Genomic DNA, 15,178 nt, shown 5'->3' with positions numbered 1-15,178 from the left:
CCTGGACCATTTTGTCAGCCTCTTAACTAGCCTCTCCGCTTCCAGGCTCCCTTCCACATGTCCGGGCTCCACCCCACCGGGGCCATTCTAAAAGGCAGATCAGGCCCTTCCCAGTCTGGCCAGCGGCTCCACATTCACTCAGACTCACATCCTGGACCCATGGTCGGGCATTAGAGACCTGCCACGATTCAACAGTCCGCGGCCTCTCCAGCTTAGCTCCTCATCTCACACTCCCTCTCCTCTGAGCTCCCCCTGGGAAACTTACAGACACCCCGACACTTGGCAAGGCCATAGGATGTTTTTGTTTGGTTTGGTTTGGTTTTTCTGAGGCAGTCTCACTCTGTCACCCAGGCTGGAGTGCAGTGGCACAATCTTGGCTCACTGCAACCTCCGAAGGCCATAGGATGTTTGGGTCATTCCCTGGGGAGTCCTGTCAGGCCAGGAATGAGGGGACCCTAGGAACAAGGTGCTGAGTGGCATCAGGGTCTCTGCCTGCAGGCAGGGGATGTGTCTGGGTCGTGGTTGGCGGGGAGAGCCTGATCACAGATTCCCCATGCAGAGCTGACGATTAGCAATTAACTGGGAGGAATCTCGGGGGTAAGGTTAATTGGGGAACAGAGGGAGGGCAGCTAGGGTTCCAGGGACTTTGCCCTTGACCCGAGGGTATAAAGAGGAGGGTCTCAGTTCTCCTCAGGGCCCTGGAGGCTTCATTGAGCTGCCGAGCAGAAGCTGAAACACAGAAGTCTAAGGTGAGCCCAGGACCCTCACATCCCATCCCCACCCCCAGCTCGGAGTAGGAAACAGCCCAGCACCCCAGCCCCTTCATCTGTGTCCTATCTGCGCCCACCCCCACCACGCCCCATATAACATGTCAGTCCAGCCAAGCGCGGTGGCTCCCACCTGTAATCCCAGCACTTTGGGAAGCTGAGTGGGCAGATCACCTGAGGTCGAGTTTGCACTAAAAATACAAAAAATTAGCCGGGTGTGGTGGCAGGCACCTGTAATCCCAGCTACTTGGGAGGCTGAGGCAGGAGAATCGCTTGAATCCACGAGACAGAGGTTGCAGTGAGCCGAGATTGTGCCATTGCACTCCAGCCTGGGCGATAAGAGTGAAACTCCATCTTAAAAAAAACAAAACAAAACAAAAAAAGGACTCCTGCTCCTTCAGGACTTGAATTCAACTCTTCACACCCCCACCACAATAGCCAAGGGCTCTGGGACAATGCGGGGAATGCTGAGGCAGATCAGGGCGCCTCCACCCCAACAGCTGAGACTCCTGGGGCAGTGCGGGGACAAGCGGGGGCTGAAGCAAGCCTGTCAGTGTTTGTTCATTGCCCCTTGAGGGGGTGGATGGGGAAAGGAGTTCATTGTGAGGGGAACCCAGGAACTCGGGATCCAGACCAGGGGACCTCCGTGTGTGCCCAGCTGACCCCACGAGAAGGCAGGTGTCTGCAGCTCCTCCCTGCTCTCCACGTGGGCAAAACTGAAGCCCGGCCCAGCCCCAGCCCACACCTGCAGCCACTGCCAACACCACGTATTCCCTGGCCCCCTCCAGCCCCAAACAGGCTGGGCGTCCTCAGTTCTCAGTGTCTTTTATCGACGCTATATCCAAGCCTCTGGTTCAGAGCCTGGGCTAGAGCTCAATACTACTCATTGATTGAGTGAATGGGTGAATGAATGAACACCTCACCACCACCACCACACCCCTCCGAGACTCACACACACAAACATACCCCCAGCAAACCACACCCTCCATCCTCACCACCACACACACCCCTCTGAGACTCACATGCAGGTGCCCAGCACAGATGTGCACATGTGAGTCTGTGTGTGAGTCTCGGAGGGCTCTGGTGGTGGTGAGGATGGAGGGTGTGGTTTGCTGGGTGTGTGTTTGTGCGTGAGAGTCTCGGAGGGGTGTGTGTGTGTGGTGAGGATGGAGGGTGTGCTTTGCTAGGTGTGTGTTTGGAATCACGTGCCATGGGGGTTTGTGCAGGTGAGGGTGTGTGGGCATGAGTGTTCCGGACACAGCCATTGTCATTCAGTGTTGCTGAGACCCACTGACCTGCAGACCTCACAGTGGGTGCCCAGGATGCTGTCCTACGGAGAGAGGCTGGTGTCCCCTGCTGTCTCCCCACTCCCAGTCCGTGGGGGGCATGTGATGCGAGGGACGGCCTTTGCTTACGTGCCCAGCCCTCAGGGTGAGTGCTGCTTCCACACCCTGGACCCTGCTTGCCCACGGTTGCCCACATCCCGGGTGAGGCCACTTCCCCCACCTGTCCCTCTCCGCCTCCCCACTTTGGGGCCCCTGGGAGCTCCTGACCAGGCTCCCTCCCTAGTCCTACACAGGATCCCGGGGACCTCTGCCTATGCCTTCCCCAGCCTGGGCCCTGTGGCCCTTGCCGAGCACACCTGCTCCTGTGGGGAGGTCCTGGAGCGCCATGAACCACTGCCTGCCAAGCTGGCCCTGGAGGAGGAGCAGAAGCCAGGTGGGCCTGGGCTGGGGGTGGCAGGGGCAGCAGCAGTCCCTGCCCTGGACTCTGCCCACTATGCTCATGGCTTCTCCCGTCCAGAGCCCAGGCTGGTCCCCAAGCTGTGCCAGGCTGGTGCCATGCTGCTCAAGGTGCCGCTGATGCTCACCTTCCTCTACCTCTTCATCTGCTCCCTGGACGTGCTCAGCTCGGCCTTCCAGCTGGCTGGAGGTAGGGCCCGGGTGGAGGAGACCCGGGAGGGGTTCCTGAAGGGCTTTGGACAATGCCGGCTCATGCTCCCCAGGGAAGGTGGCTGGTGACATCTTCAAGGATAACGCCATCCTGTCCAACCCGGTGGCCGGGCTGGTGGTGGGGATCCTGGTGACCGTGCTGGTGCAGAGCTCCAGCACCTCCACGTCCATCATCGTCAGCATGGTCTCCTCTGGCTGTGAGTTGGCCCACCAGGGTGGGGAAGAGCTTAGAGGGGCACCCCAGGAGCTGGGAAGAGTGGCAAATGGGGAGCGTGACCCCCGTAAGGCTGGCCTCCATTCAGCCTGACTCCTGTATCAGCCAGGGACATGAGAGGAGCCCAAACTGTAGCTGTATGCGACCCAGATGATTTCTGGCAAGGAACTGGCTTCCCCGATGCTGGTTTGTCTGGGCAAGTCAGGAATCCATAGGCCAGGGCATTGGAAGGGCAGGCGGGAACTCTCAGGCGGGCGCCAACGCTGCAGTGCAGACAGGGTAGGGTTTCTCTTTTCTCAGGGAAGCCTCAGTTCTGCTCGAGGCCTTTCATTCTATTGGATGAGGCTGACCCAGGTTACCAAAGATAATCTCCTTTTCTTAAAGTCAACTGACTGTAGACGTGAATTGCATCTACAAAACACCTTACAAACACCCAGGCTAGTGTTGGGTTGAATAACTGGGTACCACAGCCTAGCTAAGTTGACACATAAAACCAACCATCACTGGCTGGGCGCGGTGGCTCACGCCTGCAATCCCAGCACTTTGGGAGGCCGAGGCGGGCGGATCACGAGGTCAGGAGATCGAGACCATCCTGGCTAACACAGTGAAACCCCGTCTCTACTAAAAATACAAAACAAAATCAAAAAACATTAGCCGGGCATGGTGGTGGGTGCCTGTAGTCCCAGCTACTCGGGAGGCTGAGGCAGGAGAACGGCATGAACCCAGGAGGCAGAGCTTGCAGTGAGCCGAGATCGTACCACTGCACTCCAGCCTGGGCGACAGAGCGAGACTCCGTCTCAAAGCAAAACAAAACTAACCATCACACTCCGGGACATGTGTGCACACACAAGCACAAATCTCTATTTGCACGTAGGACATGAGCCCATGAGCCCTCATAATGAAGGCCTCATATGCACACACATTCACATCCATACACCATGTGCAGCGCGTGTACATCTACTCGCATGGATGAATGCACACACCTGTAAACGCACAGCCCATGCCCACATGCACCTGTGACACCAACATTAGGCAGACTCAGCAGCATGGCAGGAGTGGCCACTGGGGACTGGGACATGGGTAGGGGGTTTGACAAGAGTTGTGGTGGGGCAGGAGCCGGGTGACCATCAAATTCGTTAGGACGTCTTCTCTTCTACCAGTGCTGGAGGTGAGCTCTGCCATCCCCATCATCATGGGCTCCAACATCGGCACCTCTGTCACCAACACCATCGTGGCCCTGATGCAGGCGGGGGACAGGACTGACTTCCGGCGGTGAGGGGGGCTGGGGGTTGGGGGCTCGTGCCTGGGGGAGGACAGCCCCAGATGCCAGGAACCCCAGGCGTGACTGCGCTCTGGCTCCAGCCTGCCTTGCAATGTGGCCTCCCTGCCCAGGGCCTTCGCGGGGGCCACGGTGCATGACTGCTTTAACTGGCTGTCAGTGCTGGTCCTGCTGCCCCTGGAGGCTGCCACCGGCTACCTGCACCACGTCACTCGACTCGTGGTGGCCTCCTTCAATATCCATGGTGGTCGTGACGCTCCTGACTTGCTCAAGATCATCACAGAGCCCTTCACGAAGCTCATCATCCAGGTGACAGCAGGTCCTGGCATGGGGTGAGGGTGGGGGTAGCAAGGGACCCAGCCTCCTTCACTCCCCCTGCCCACATCTTGCCCACAGCTGGACAAGTCCGTGATAACCAGCATTGCCACTGGTGATGAGTCCCTGAGGAACCACAGTCTCATCAGGATCTGGTGCCACCCAGACTCCTTAGAGGTGAGTCCCAGGCCTAGCCCCAGGTAAGAGGATTCCTTCTTCAGACTGTTGGTTTCACTGTCTGTTCAAAATGCTCCAGATAGACCTTGAAGATCATTTAGCCAGGAGAGGGCAAGTATGTGGTCCTTCTACTGTGCTTACAGTAAACATTGCTAATTCCTCCCAACTTCCCACACTGCCTTAGGCAGACATCACCAATCAATTAGAGTTGTTATGTAATTAATCTAGTTCATTGATTCTTCAAGTGTGGTTCCAGGCCAGCATCTTGTGTACCGTGTGGGAACCTATTAGAGATGCAAATCACCCTGCCCTTCCCTAGACCTACTGAATCTGGAAACCCTGGTAGCGGGGCCAGTGGCCTATGCTTCAGCAGTTCCTCTAGGTGTGCTCCGTGCTCAAGTTTGAGAACTGCTGATCTAGTGCAACCCTTGGGTTTCACAGGTGGAGACACAGGTTCAGAGAGGCTAAGAAACGTGCCAGAGCTTGTTCTACCATGTCAGGGCCTGAGCACCCTAGAGGGGTTAGTGACTCAGCTGGGCCATGTTTTGGGACCCAGGTAACACAGGGAGGAGGCCGAGTGCTGTAAGGACACCAAGGAAAGTAGGGTGAACAGGAAGGCGAGCTGCATGGAGAACTCCTTGGAGATATAACAGCCACTTGTGCAGGCATTGGGGGTTCCTTCTCCTGGAGACTGCCACAGGCAGGAGTCCCTTGTCCTTCTGCACTGTTTCTGCTGCTTCTAATGCTGGGAAGATCTGTTTGAATCAAGTGGACGCTCATGGACCACCCATTATGCCAGGCTGATGAGGAAGCAGGCAATGAGCACACTTCCTTACTGAGCTGTAAAAAGGAAAAAGCTTCATCCAAACCACAATGCACCATATTTGCTTCTCCTTGATGCTTGCATGTGAGACATAACTCCATTTACAATGAGATATGAGGAAATCCAAAGCCACAGCACAGCACAAGCCCTTCCCCTTCCCCGTCCACTTGCCGCTTCTTGTGACTGGACCTTTACCCTGGTGCGAACAGAAAACACTCATCTGACTCGCCCTGCAATGCTCCTTTGCGTCTGAAGTTGCTCCAGCTCAGCCTCTGAGTGTTCAAAGCAGCCTTACATAAAAAAAACCCCAGCGGGCAGCTTTTACGCTGACTTTGTGACCTCTTTAATACATCAACCACTTTCTCACGAGCTCTCTGAGCACTCAGTGCTCTCTGAATCACCACAATCACTCTCTACTTCATAGCAACATCTGGAAGGGAGAGAAATCACACACTTTGATCTTCGCAAAAAGCAAGCCATGGAAGACAGCTCTGTTCCTCGCTGCCTCTGAGCTCCCTGCCGGCCACCTACTGCAGCTTCAGGCAGATCTCAACCTGCAGCCTCCACGTCCTCACTTGTAGTCATCCTCACCCAGGTTCATTCTGTGGAGGCCGCCCTTGGGCCTTTCTCTACGGCTGCAGCTGCCACTTGTCCAGCTGGTTTCTCTTCCTCACTCTACCAGGAAATGCTTTCCTTAAACGCTTTCTGCAGGGCAGGGTCTGATTTCCTCGGCTTGGAGAGTAGCTGGTGGGTGGGACCCAAGCTCTCACTTTCATCCTCTTTCTGGGACCGTGCCTCGAAGGAGTGTGACTCACACAGCAATGGATGTGCAAAGTGTGAAGTGAGTCCTGGCTCCTCCTGCCCAAAGACTTGGGTTTGTCCTTTGGCCGCAGAGTCTCACTGTGCTCCCTTCCAACCTGTTCCCATTGACTCCAACTTTCACCACGCTGGACCCGACCTAGCCCGAAACAGTCTCCAGGGAAGCTATGCACCAGGGAGAGGAGGCAAGTCCAAGGCCTTCCAGATGGGGAAAGAAGCAGCAGCGGCAGTTGAGTGTTCAGACACTTGAGTCTCTCAGGACCCTGACACTGTCCTGGGAATCACCTTCTTACGTGGCCACACTGTGGATTGTCAACTATACCTGCCTGGATTAAACCAGCATCTTTTGAGGACTTGCAACCTGGGAGGCAGGGATTATCACATCCCCCATTTTACAGATGAGGAAAACTGAGCCCCAGAGAAGTGCAGTGGCTTGCCCAAGTCCATGTAGTTGAGGTAGGATACAAATCCTGGTAGAATCCTGACTCTCTATCTCGTTGCCTCTCTCACTCACCAGTCTGACATTCTACTATGTATGTCTGCTTCCCATGCTGCCCATCAGGCCTAGAAGGCCACCAGGTGACCACAGCCACCGTGGAGACCACTCCAGAGGTAGCGAGCGGCTGTTGCTCTGAGGAGTTCTCCTTTTCGCCACCAGATGGTGCCGCTGGCACAGTGCTCTCCCTCGGCTTCCAGAAGAACAAAGGCCCCAGAGCTCCCCTTCCCCTTCCTCTGAGGGGGAAGCTACTGCGCAGGCCCACATCCTGACAGTCTCCTGTGAGCTTAATCGCCTTCAGTCCCCAGAAAGGGCTCTTTAATTTAGGGTGTCCCTATAGGCACTTAAATCCCAACTCCCTCTTCCAAAATGCTTCCAACTAGCCCCTGGGAAAAGGTGGGCAGCATTATGGACCTCATGCTGCAGAGGAGGAAACTGAGGCCCAGAGAGGCTTAAGTGTTTGCTCTGGTGACACACAGCTGGGAACGGCTCAGCCGGGGTATGGGCCCAGGGCTGTCCACAGGCCCATTCTGTTCTTCCCGCAGAGCCCACCACCCGCTTCAGGCCCCTCCAGCCTCTCCTACCCGACCCCAGGCCCAGGCAGGGATGGGCACATCTTGGGAAGATGCCCCCAGATCCTGGGCCTCCCAGATCTTTTATCTAAGCTGGAGTTTCCATCTTCTCCCTCTGCCCCACAGCGAAGCCCCAGGGCCTGCTCCCTCCTGCAGTCCCCTCTCCGCCTGGCTTGGTCCCTCCTGCCACCTTTACCTTCCTCTCTTGTACTTTAGGGTCTCCGGGCTCCCAGCCAGGGCCACACGGCCCCAGGCAAAAAGGTCAAGGTTCTAAAAACCCAGAGGGCTTGGCCCTGCTGCTGCCCCTGCCAGCCCTAAGTTGGGACCCCAGGGAAGTTCCCAATTCTCCTCCAGCCTCCCCAGGGCCCCACAGTCCTCCCCACAGAGACCACTGGGCCCAGCCCAGGTTAGGTCAGTGAGGCACACGTTGACCAGGCACCCACTCATTCAAGGGGTTGTCTGCTCCCTCAGCATCCAGGCTGGGTACTCCCAGGAAGGTCCAGCAGGCTCCTCCCCAACAGGGTCAGGGTTCTCAGGTTCGTCTGCAGGGGCCACTGGTCCTGACCTAGGAAGTCAGCCACACACACAGCCTCCCAACCATGTGATCCTGAACGGGCCCAGGGAGGGAGAGGGTCACTCCATATCAGAAGACAGTTTACCGAAGGCTCCTCATGAGCCAAGCCCTGTGATGAGCGCTTTAAACACATTTCCCCGTAACCTTTACGGCAGCTCTTCTATTACCCGGCTTTAGAGAAAACAGGCTCTGAGAGGTGGCATGGCTTACGCAGGGTAGTTGGTATAAGAAGCAGGATTTGAACTTAGATCTGCCTAACAGCAAACACCTGGCTCTCTCTCTCCCTTACCCTCACAGCAGTTACCATCGCTTTCCCAGCCTGCTTTTCCCATCTAGCCCATCACAGCCTATTTTTTCCAGGCTTTTAGGCCTGCCATTCAGGCCCAGTCTTGATGGGTCCCCAAGGCCCTGATGTGGCGAACTGGGAGCACGGAAGAGCACATTGCCCCATTCAAGGGAGCACATCCCGCTCAAATAAACCCAGATGTTACACCAGACGCCATATAAGTTCTTACCTTGGCCGGCGCGGTGGCTCACACCTGTAATCCCAGCACTTTGGGAGGCCGAGGTGGGTGAATCATCTGAGGTCAGGAGTTCAAGATCAGAGTGGCCAACATGATGAAACCCCATCCCTATTAAAAATACAAAAAATTAGCTGGGCGTGGTGGCGGGCGCCTGTAACCCTAGCTACTCGGGAGGTGGAGGTGAGAGAATCGCTTGAACCCAGGAGGTTGCAGTGAGCCGAGACTGTGCCACTGCACTCCAGATTGGGCAGCAGAACAAAAACTCTGTCTCGAAATAAATAAATAACTTAACCCAACAAGGCTACGAATTAGTTGTCCACAGGCCAGACTGGCCTGCTTCTGCTGACCTTCGTTGAATTGTAAAAGATAACTCAAAGTGGTCCCCAATATTTACAGATTGGGAGTTTGTTGCTTTTGGGGGTTTTTTCGTTTTTTGAGATAAGGTCTTGCTCTGTCACTCAAGCTGGAGTGCAGGGCTGTGATCATAGCTCACTCCAGCCTCGACCACCTGGGCTCAAGAGATCCTCCTGCTCCAACCTCCTGAGTAGCTAAGACTACAGGTGTACACCACCATGCCCTAATTTTCTTTGTGGAGACAAGGTCTTGCTATGTTGCCCAAGATGGCCTCCCACTCCTGGCCTTGAGTTATCCTCTCACCTCAGCCCCCCAAAGTGCTGGGATTATAGCCATGAGCCACACTGCACCTGGCCCGGATTGGGAGATTTCATCTAGAACTTCAGAGTTGTGGCTTCTCTCATAGAAATTGGGCAATTCAGCCATGCTAGGCTGCGTCCCTGGATGGTGACAGTGATCAGGAGCTGAGTAGCTGCTGACTCTATAGGCCCAGCAGAAACTCTCCCCACCTCTTCCACACACAGCCCGAGCTGCTCACTTAGGTTACCTGCCCAGCCCTGTGGCCCTCTGAATTGTAAGGCCTCCCTGGGGAACCCCTTTGTCTCACTGACAGTAGGTGGACAGAAGAGATGTGTGGGCTGTGCCCTCTGTCCCCTACACCCTACACCCCCTGAGGATAAGGAATTGATCTAGAGGAGAATGAAGCTTGGGCTAAGGGTGTCTTGGAGGAAAGGAAGGAGCCAGGATGCTGGGGAAGGGGCACCGAGAAAGGGATGGGTAATAAAAGATGAGGAAGGGGGAGTTTTCAAAGAGGAACATGCTCAGCAGCATCCAATGCCGCTGAGAGAGGGAGGAAAAGAAAGCCAGGAAGCCACTGGATGTGGCCCCAGGGAGAGCTGGGCCAGTGGAGTGACAGGGCAGAACACACAGAGGGCCAGATTCTTGTGTGGCAGGTACCTTCATCCACATGTCCTCAGTGAAAGAGACAGGCTGAGAGAGGGCGAGAGACCCATCCATGGTCACAGAGCAGGAGGCCCATCTCCATCTTCCCCATCCCTCCCTAACTCCCATCTCGCCCCTAACCTCAGGCCATGTTTTCCTAATTCACTAAGTCACCCTCCTCTTAATCTAGGCTCCCACCTCCATGTCCAGAGCAGAGGCCAACTCCAGCAAGACCCTTGGAAATGCCACCATAGAGAAATGTAAGTGCCTGCAACATGGGAGGTGTCCTGCATGGCAGAGGCAGAGCCTAACAGTGGCAGGGCAATACCACACCCAGCCACTATTGTGCCCAGCCCCAGGAAGGACGGCTGTGAACCAGCCCAGTTCCTGAGCCTGGGTCAAGCTCCGGTGTTGAGGCTCAAGGAGCCTGAAGTAGGGCCTCAGGCTCAGAGCCCAACTGGGTGGCAAAGGTGGGGACCTGGGAGCCAGGTGTGGGGTCAGCTGTCAGGAGCTCCACCCCCTGCAGGCAACCACATCTTTGTGGACACGGGCCTACCGGACCTGGCTGTGGGGCTCATCCTGCTGGCAGGATCCCTGGTGCTGCTGTGTACCTGCCTCATCCTCCTCGTCAAGATGCTCAACTCCCTGCTCAAGGGCCAAGTGGCTAAGGTCATCCAGAAGGTCATCAATACCGGTGAGCTGCAAGCAGCTGACTGGGCAGGGCCGCAGGATGGGCCTTTCCAGATAGATCCTGCTAAGTCCTGTGACTGCCTTGATCTGGGTAAACCCTACCATCTCTGAGACTCAGTTTCCCAAAGTGAACAAAGAAGGTGGTTTCTGAGGCCACTGAGGTGCTGACAGCTGGAGATCTGTGGCTGCCTCTGGCTGTGGTTCCATTTTAGCAGGTGGAGATGCTCAAGGACCATTTGATTCAATCAACAAAGAGTCCTTAAGCCCCCATTGTGTGACAAGGGAGGTGTAGTGCCAGGTATACAGAGGTGAGACAAACAGAGATGGGTCCTGCCCTGAGGGGCTCACAGCCCAGCAGGGGGAGGAAAGCAATGAAAAATATGTGAGATTGGCAAGTGGCTCACACCTGTAAATCCAGCACTTTGGGAGGCTGAAGCAGCAGGATCACTTGAGCCCAGGAGTCCAAGACCAGCTTGGGCAACACAGTGAGACTTTGTCTTTTTTTTTTTTTTTTTTTTTTTTTTTTTTTTTTTTTTTTTGAGACAGTTTCACTCTTATTACCCAGGCTGGAGTGCAATGGCATGATCTTGGCTCACTGCAACCTCCACCTCCAGGGTTCAAGCGATTCTCCTGCCTCAGCCTCTTGAGTAGCTGGGATTACAGGCGCCCACCACAACGTCCGGCTAATTTTTTGTATTTTTAGTCGAGACAGGGTTTCACCATGTTGGCCAGGCTGGTCTCGAACTCCTGACCTCAGATGATCCACCCGCCTCAGCCTCTCAAAGTGCTAGGATTACAGGCATGAGCCACCGTGCCTGGCCGAGACTTTGTCTTTACAAAAAAATTTAAAATTAGCTGGGCATAGTGGTGTGCTCTTATAGTCCCAGGTGTGCTCTTATAGTCCCAGGAGGCTGAGTGGGAGAATCGCTTGAGTCTAGCAGGTGGAGGCCGCAGTGAGCTATGATGGCACCACTGCACTCCAGCCTGTGCAACAGAGTTCAAAAATAAATAAATAAATAAAAATAGAAAAAGAAAAATAAGGAAGGAAAATGAATTAGGGGGATAAATTCAGAGAGAGGTACCTGCCAAGGACATAGCAAAAATGGCAATGCAGTAGGGTGTGGAAGAGACGGCTTCCAATGCGCAGTTTGAGGCCGCGCAGTGCAGCTGGCATTTGAACAGACACAAGTAGCCACGATGCAGTTGAAGAGCACTCTGGGTGGAGGAACAGTATGTGCAAAGACTCAGAGGCAGGAACCAGCATGGCAGGTCCGTGGCACAGAAGGGTGGCCAGTAGCTGGCAGGAGCAGGCTGAGCAAGGGGATTGGCTGAGTGGGGTCAGTGAGGTGGCAGGGAAGGGGCCAGAGCACTGGGTCTCCAGGCTCTGCTCAGAGCCTGGACTTTATTGAGGGTAACATGAGCACTCAGAAGACTTGGGGCAAGGGAGCAACACCATTTGATTTTCATTTTCCCTTTTTTGTTTTTTGAGACAGAGTCTTGCTTTGTCACCCAGGCTGGAGTGCAGTGGTGCAGTCTCAGCTCACTGCAACCTCTGCCTCCCAGGTTCAAGTGATCCTCCCACTTCAGCCTCCTGAGTAAACTGGGATTACAGGTGTGCACCGCCACACTCAGCTAATTTTTGTATTTTTAGTAGAGACAGGATTTTGCCATGTTGGCTAGGCTGGTCTTGAATACCTGGCCTCAAGTGAGCCTCCCGCCTTGGCCTCCCAAAGTGCTGGGATTGCAAGTGTGAGCCACCATGCCCAGCCTCTTCCTATTAACCATCATTTTTTTTTATAGAGATGGGCTCTCACTACGTTGGTCAGGCTAGTCTCGAACTCCCAGCCTCAAGTGATCCAACTCAGCATCCCAAAGTGCTGGGATTACAGGTGTGAGCCACCTTACCCAGCCTTGGTTTTTATTTTAAACTTCATGCACCGGGAGGGGCCGCATGCCAAGTACTAGAATAAGGGGTATCATGGGGCTGTGGGAGCTCAGAGAAGGGAGAAAAAGGCTACTCCAGAGCAGGGGTGAGGGAGGGCTTTCCAGAGGGAGGGACACCCACGCTCAGCCTGAGGATGAATCAGATGCTGAGTAGGATATTCCCGGCAGAGGGAACAGCCCCAGCAAAGGCACAGTCACCTGATGAAACCAGGCTGAGAAAGGCCTTTAATCCAGGAGCAAAGAGGCCAAGTGGAAGCAACTGCAGTGGGAGCAAACTCCCATGGAGGTCCTCTCCCCCAGTGCCCCCACGGAGGTCTGCTCTCCCAATGTCCTGCTCTGACCCCAGCCTGCTGGGATGTGGTTTCCTTGCAGACTTCCCTGCCCCCTTCACCTGGGTCACAGGCTACTTTGCCATGGTGGTGGGCGCCAGCATGACCTTCGTGGTCCAGAGCAGTTCTGTGTTCACCTCAGCCATCACCCCACTCATCGGTGAGTGCCCATGTAGAGGTGGAGTGGGGTGGGCCAGGACTGGCAGCAAAAGGGCTGAAGGAGACGCTGGGGATCCCACTTCCTCTCCCTCTGCCCCTAGGCCTTGGTGTGATCAGCATTGAGAGGGCCTACCCGCTCACACTGGGTTCCAACATTGGCACCACCACCACGGCCATCCTGGCTGCCCTGGCCAGCCCCAGGGAGAAGCTGTCCAGTGCTTTCCAGGTGCGCTGGGAGCATAGCCTCGCCTGGGGCAGGATGAAGCTACCTCTGGGGTGTGGGGCCTGACAAAGGTGTGACAACATGCAACACATATTTTGACTGCCTACTAAGGGCCACCTAATATGCTCAATGAAACCATTATGGGCAAAGTAGACTCAATACCACCCTCGAGACCTTAGCATCTAAGAGGGAGACACTGCTCATAATTACACCAATAAATAGCAGTGAGTCGGATTTGCACCATAAGGAAGAGGCACTGTAAGAGAGGGCCTGGAGCAGTTTGGGGAATCCATTGTGGGGGGGTCAGGGCCGCAAATGGCAAAGGGGAATTATTCTAGGAGCAAGGGAGTAACTGACAAGCCAAGGCACTGACTGAATGAGGGTCCAGAAACTGACATCAATCCTTTAGCTGCTGGATTTTGGCAGTATCTGCTGTGGGATTCCTGTGCGAGGGGTCAGTGGGGAAAATGTGGGGAGCTCAGGGCAGTGGTTATTTACCAGCTGGTCTAGAAGTATTTCAGTATTTGCATAGCCAGCATAGCCACCCGGGTGGTCTGGGAGCGGGGGGCATATCACCCCTAACGGGAAGCTTTCGTGCTGCCCAGACCAGCTCGGGGTTCCTATCATCTACCCCTGCTGGCCTGACCCAGGACCTGGGAGCCAGTGCCCACCTCAGCCCCTCTGCCTCATCCCCTGCAGATTGCCCTCTGTCACTTCTTCTTCAACATCTCGGGCATCCTTCTGTGGTACCCGGTGCCCTGCACACGCCTGCCCATCCGCATGGCCAAGGCGCTGGGGAAGCGCACCGCCAAGTACCGCTGGTTCGCCGTCCTCTATCTCCTTGTCTGCTTCCTGCTGCTGCCCTCACTGGTGTTTGGCATCTCCATGGCAGGCTGGCAGGTTATGGTAGGTGTGGGCACGCCCTTCGGGGCCCTGCTGGCCTTCGTGGTGCTCATCAATGTCCTGCAGAGTCGGAGTCCCGGGCACCTGCCCAAGTGGTTACAGACATGGGACTTCCTGCCTCGCTGGATGCACTCCCTGAAGCCCCTGGACCACCTCATCACCCGCGCCACCCTATGCTGTGCCAGGCCTGAGCCCCGCTCACCCCCGCTGCCCCCCAGGGTCTTCCTGGAGGAGCTACCCCCTGCCACTCCCTCCCCCTGTCTTGCACTGCCTGCTCACCACAGTGCCACCCGCCTCTAGGCTGTGGGCCCAGACTACAGCCTGGAATGGGGAAGGCCTGGGGTGGAAAGGCAGGGGAGGGAGGGTGTGTGTAGGTATGTGCATGTGCCTGTGTCACCCTGGGTGCCAGTCTCTCCTTCTGTAGCTCTGCAAAGCTCTGGGCTTGTGTGACCGTGTTGGTGTGCGTGCATGTGTGGGGGTGAGCCTGCATGTGCACCTGTCATGTGTAGAAGCTTGTATTTGTGTACAGGTGTGCCAACCCATGCACGTGTACACAGACACACCTGTGGGAGGCTGTGTGCAGGTTGCAGGATATCTGGGTATGATTTCAGGTCCTCTGCACATGTACACATGACTAGGATAGGCAGGAGTGAGGGTGGGTCTGAGTATATGACTGTGCAGCTGTTTGTGCATAGATGTTTGTGCCTGCCTCACTGAATTTGCACACCTCCTTGCCACCTTCCTTCCTCCAAGATACCATCTCCTCATCCTCACCCAGGTCTTCAGCACCACCACAATTAATTCCCTTCCCAACACTTGCCTGATGGAAAAAAAAAAGGAATTAAAACTCTCCTTAGGCATTCGGAAGTCTTTCTGCTCTCCATCAATGGCGAAAGGGAAGACCAAGCCATGGGGTTCAGCAGCACCATCTCCCCTCAAAGACTGGCTGCAAGAACAGCCTGCCCTGCCCAGGCCAGGTGCAGTTCCAGAGAAGCCAGCCCTGCAGGCTCACCCCAACCATCTGCCTGGCCCTACCTTAGTGAGTCCAAACCACAATTCAAACTCCCTGGAAGCCCCTCCTAGGCCTGGGGATACCCCCAAGGCAAGTGTAAGGAGGATTCT

General features: G+C 55.5%; 1 protein-coding gene across 1 annotated transcript; it reads left to right on the top strand.

Moving 5' to 3' along the window:
- The first annotated feature begins 692 nt into the window (after positions 1–692).
- On the top strand, positions 693–14,916 carry SLC34A1 (solute carrier family 34 member 1). Its single transcript, XM_030808476.1, has 13 exons — positions 693–749; positions 2,043–2,198; positions 2,337–2,486; positions 2,571–2,699; positions 2,773–2,916; positions 4,094–4,205; positions 4,326–4,521; positions 4,609–4,704; positions 9,999–10,068; positions 10,335–10,502; positions 12,815–12,931; positions 13,032–13,156; positions 13,853–14,916. The coding sequence occupies exons 2-13, from the start codon at positions 2,090–2,092 to the stop codon at positions 14,354–14,356; spliced, it is 1,920 nt and encodes a 639-aa protein (XP_030664336.1). The 5' UTR covers positions 693–749; positions 2,043–2,089; the 3' UTR covers positions 14,357–14,916.
- The last annotated feature ends 262 nt before the right edge of the window (positions 14,917–15,178 follow it).

Source organism: Nomascus leucogenys, unplaced genomic scaffold (genome assembly GCF_006542625.1).
Source record: "Nomascus leucogenys isolate Asia unplaced genomic scaffold, Asia_NLE_v1 Super-Scaffold_3019, whole genome shotgun sequence".
NCBI classification, from domain to species: domain Eukaryota; kingdom Metazoa; phylum Chordata; class Mammalia; order Primates; family Hylobatidae; genus Nomascus; species Nomascus leucogenys.
The sequence above is the reverse complement of the archived record's forward strand: the minus strand, read 5'-3'. Positions and strand labels throughout refer to the sequence as shown.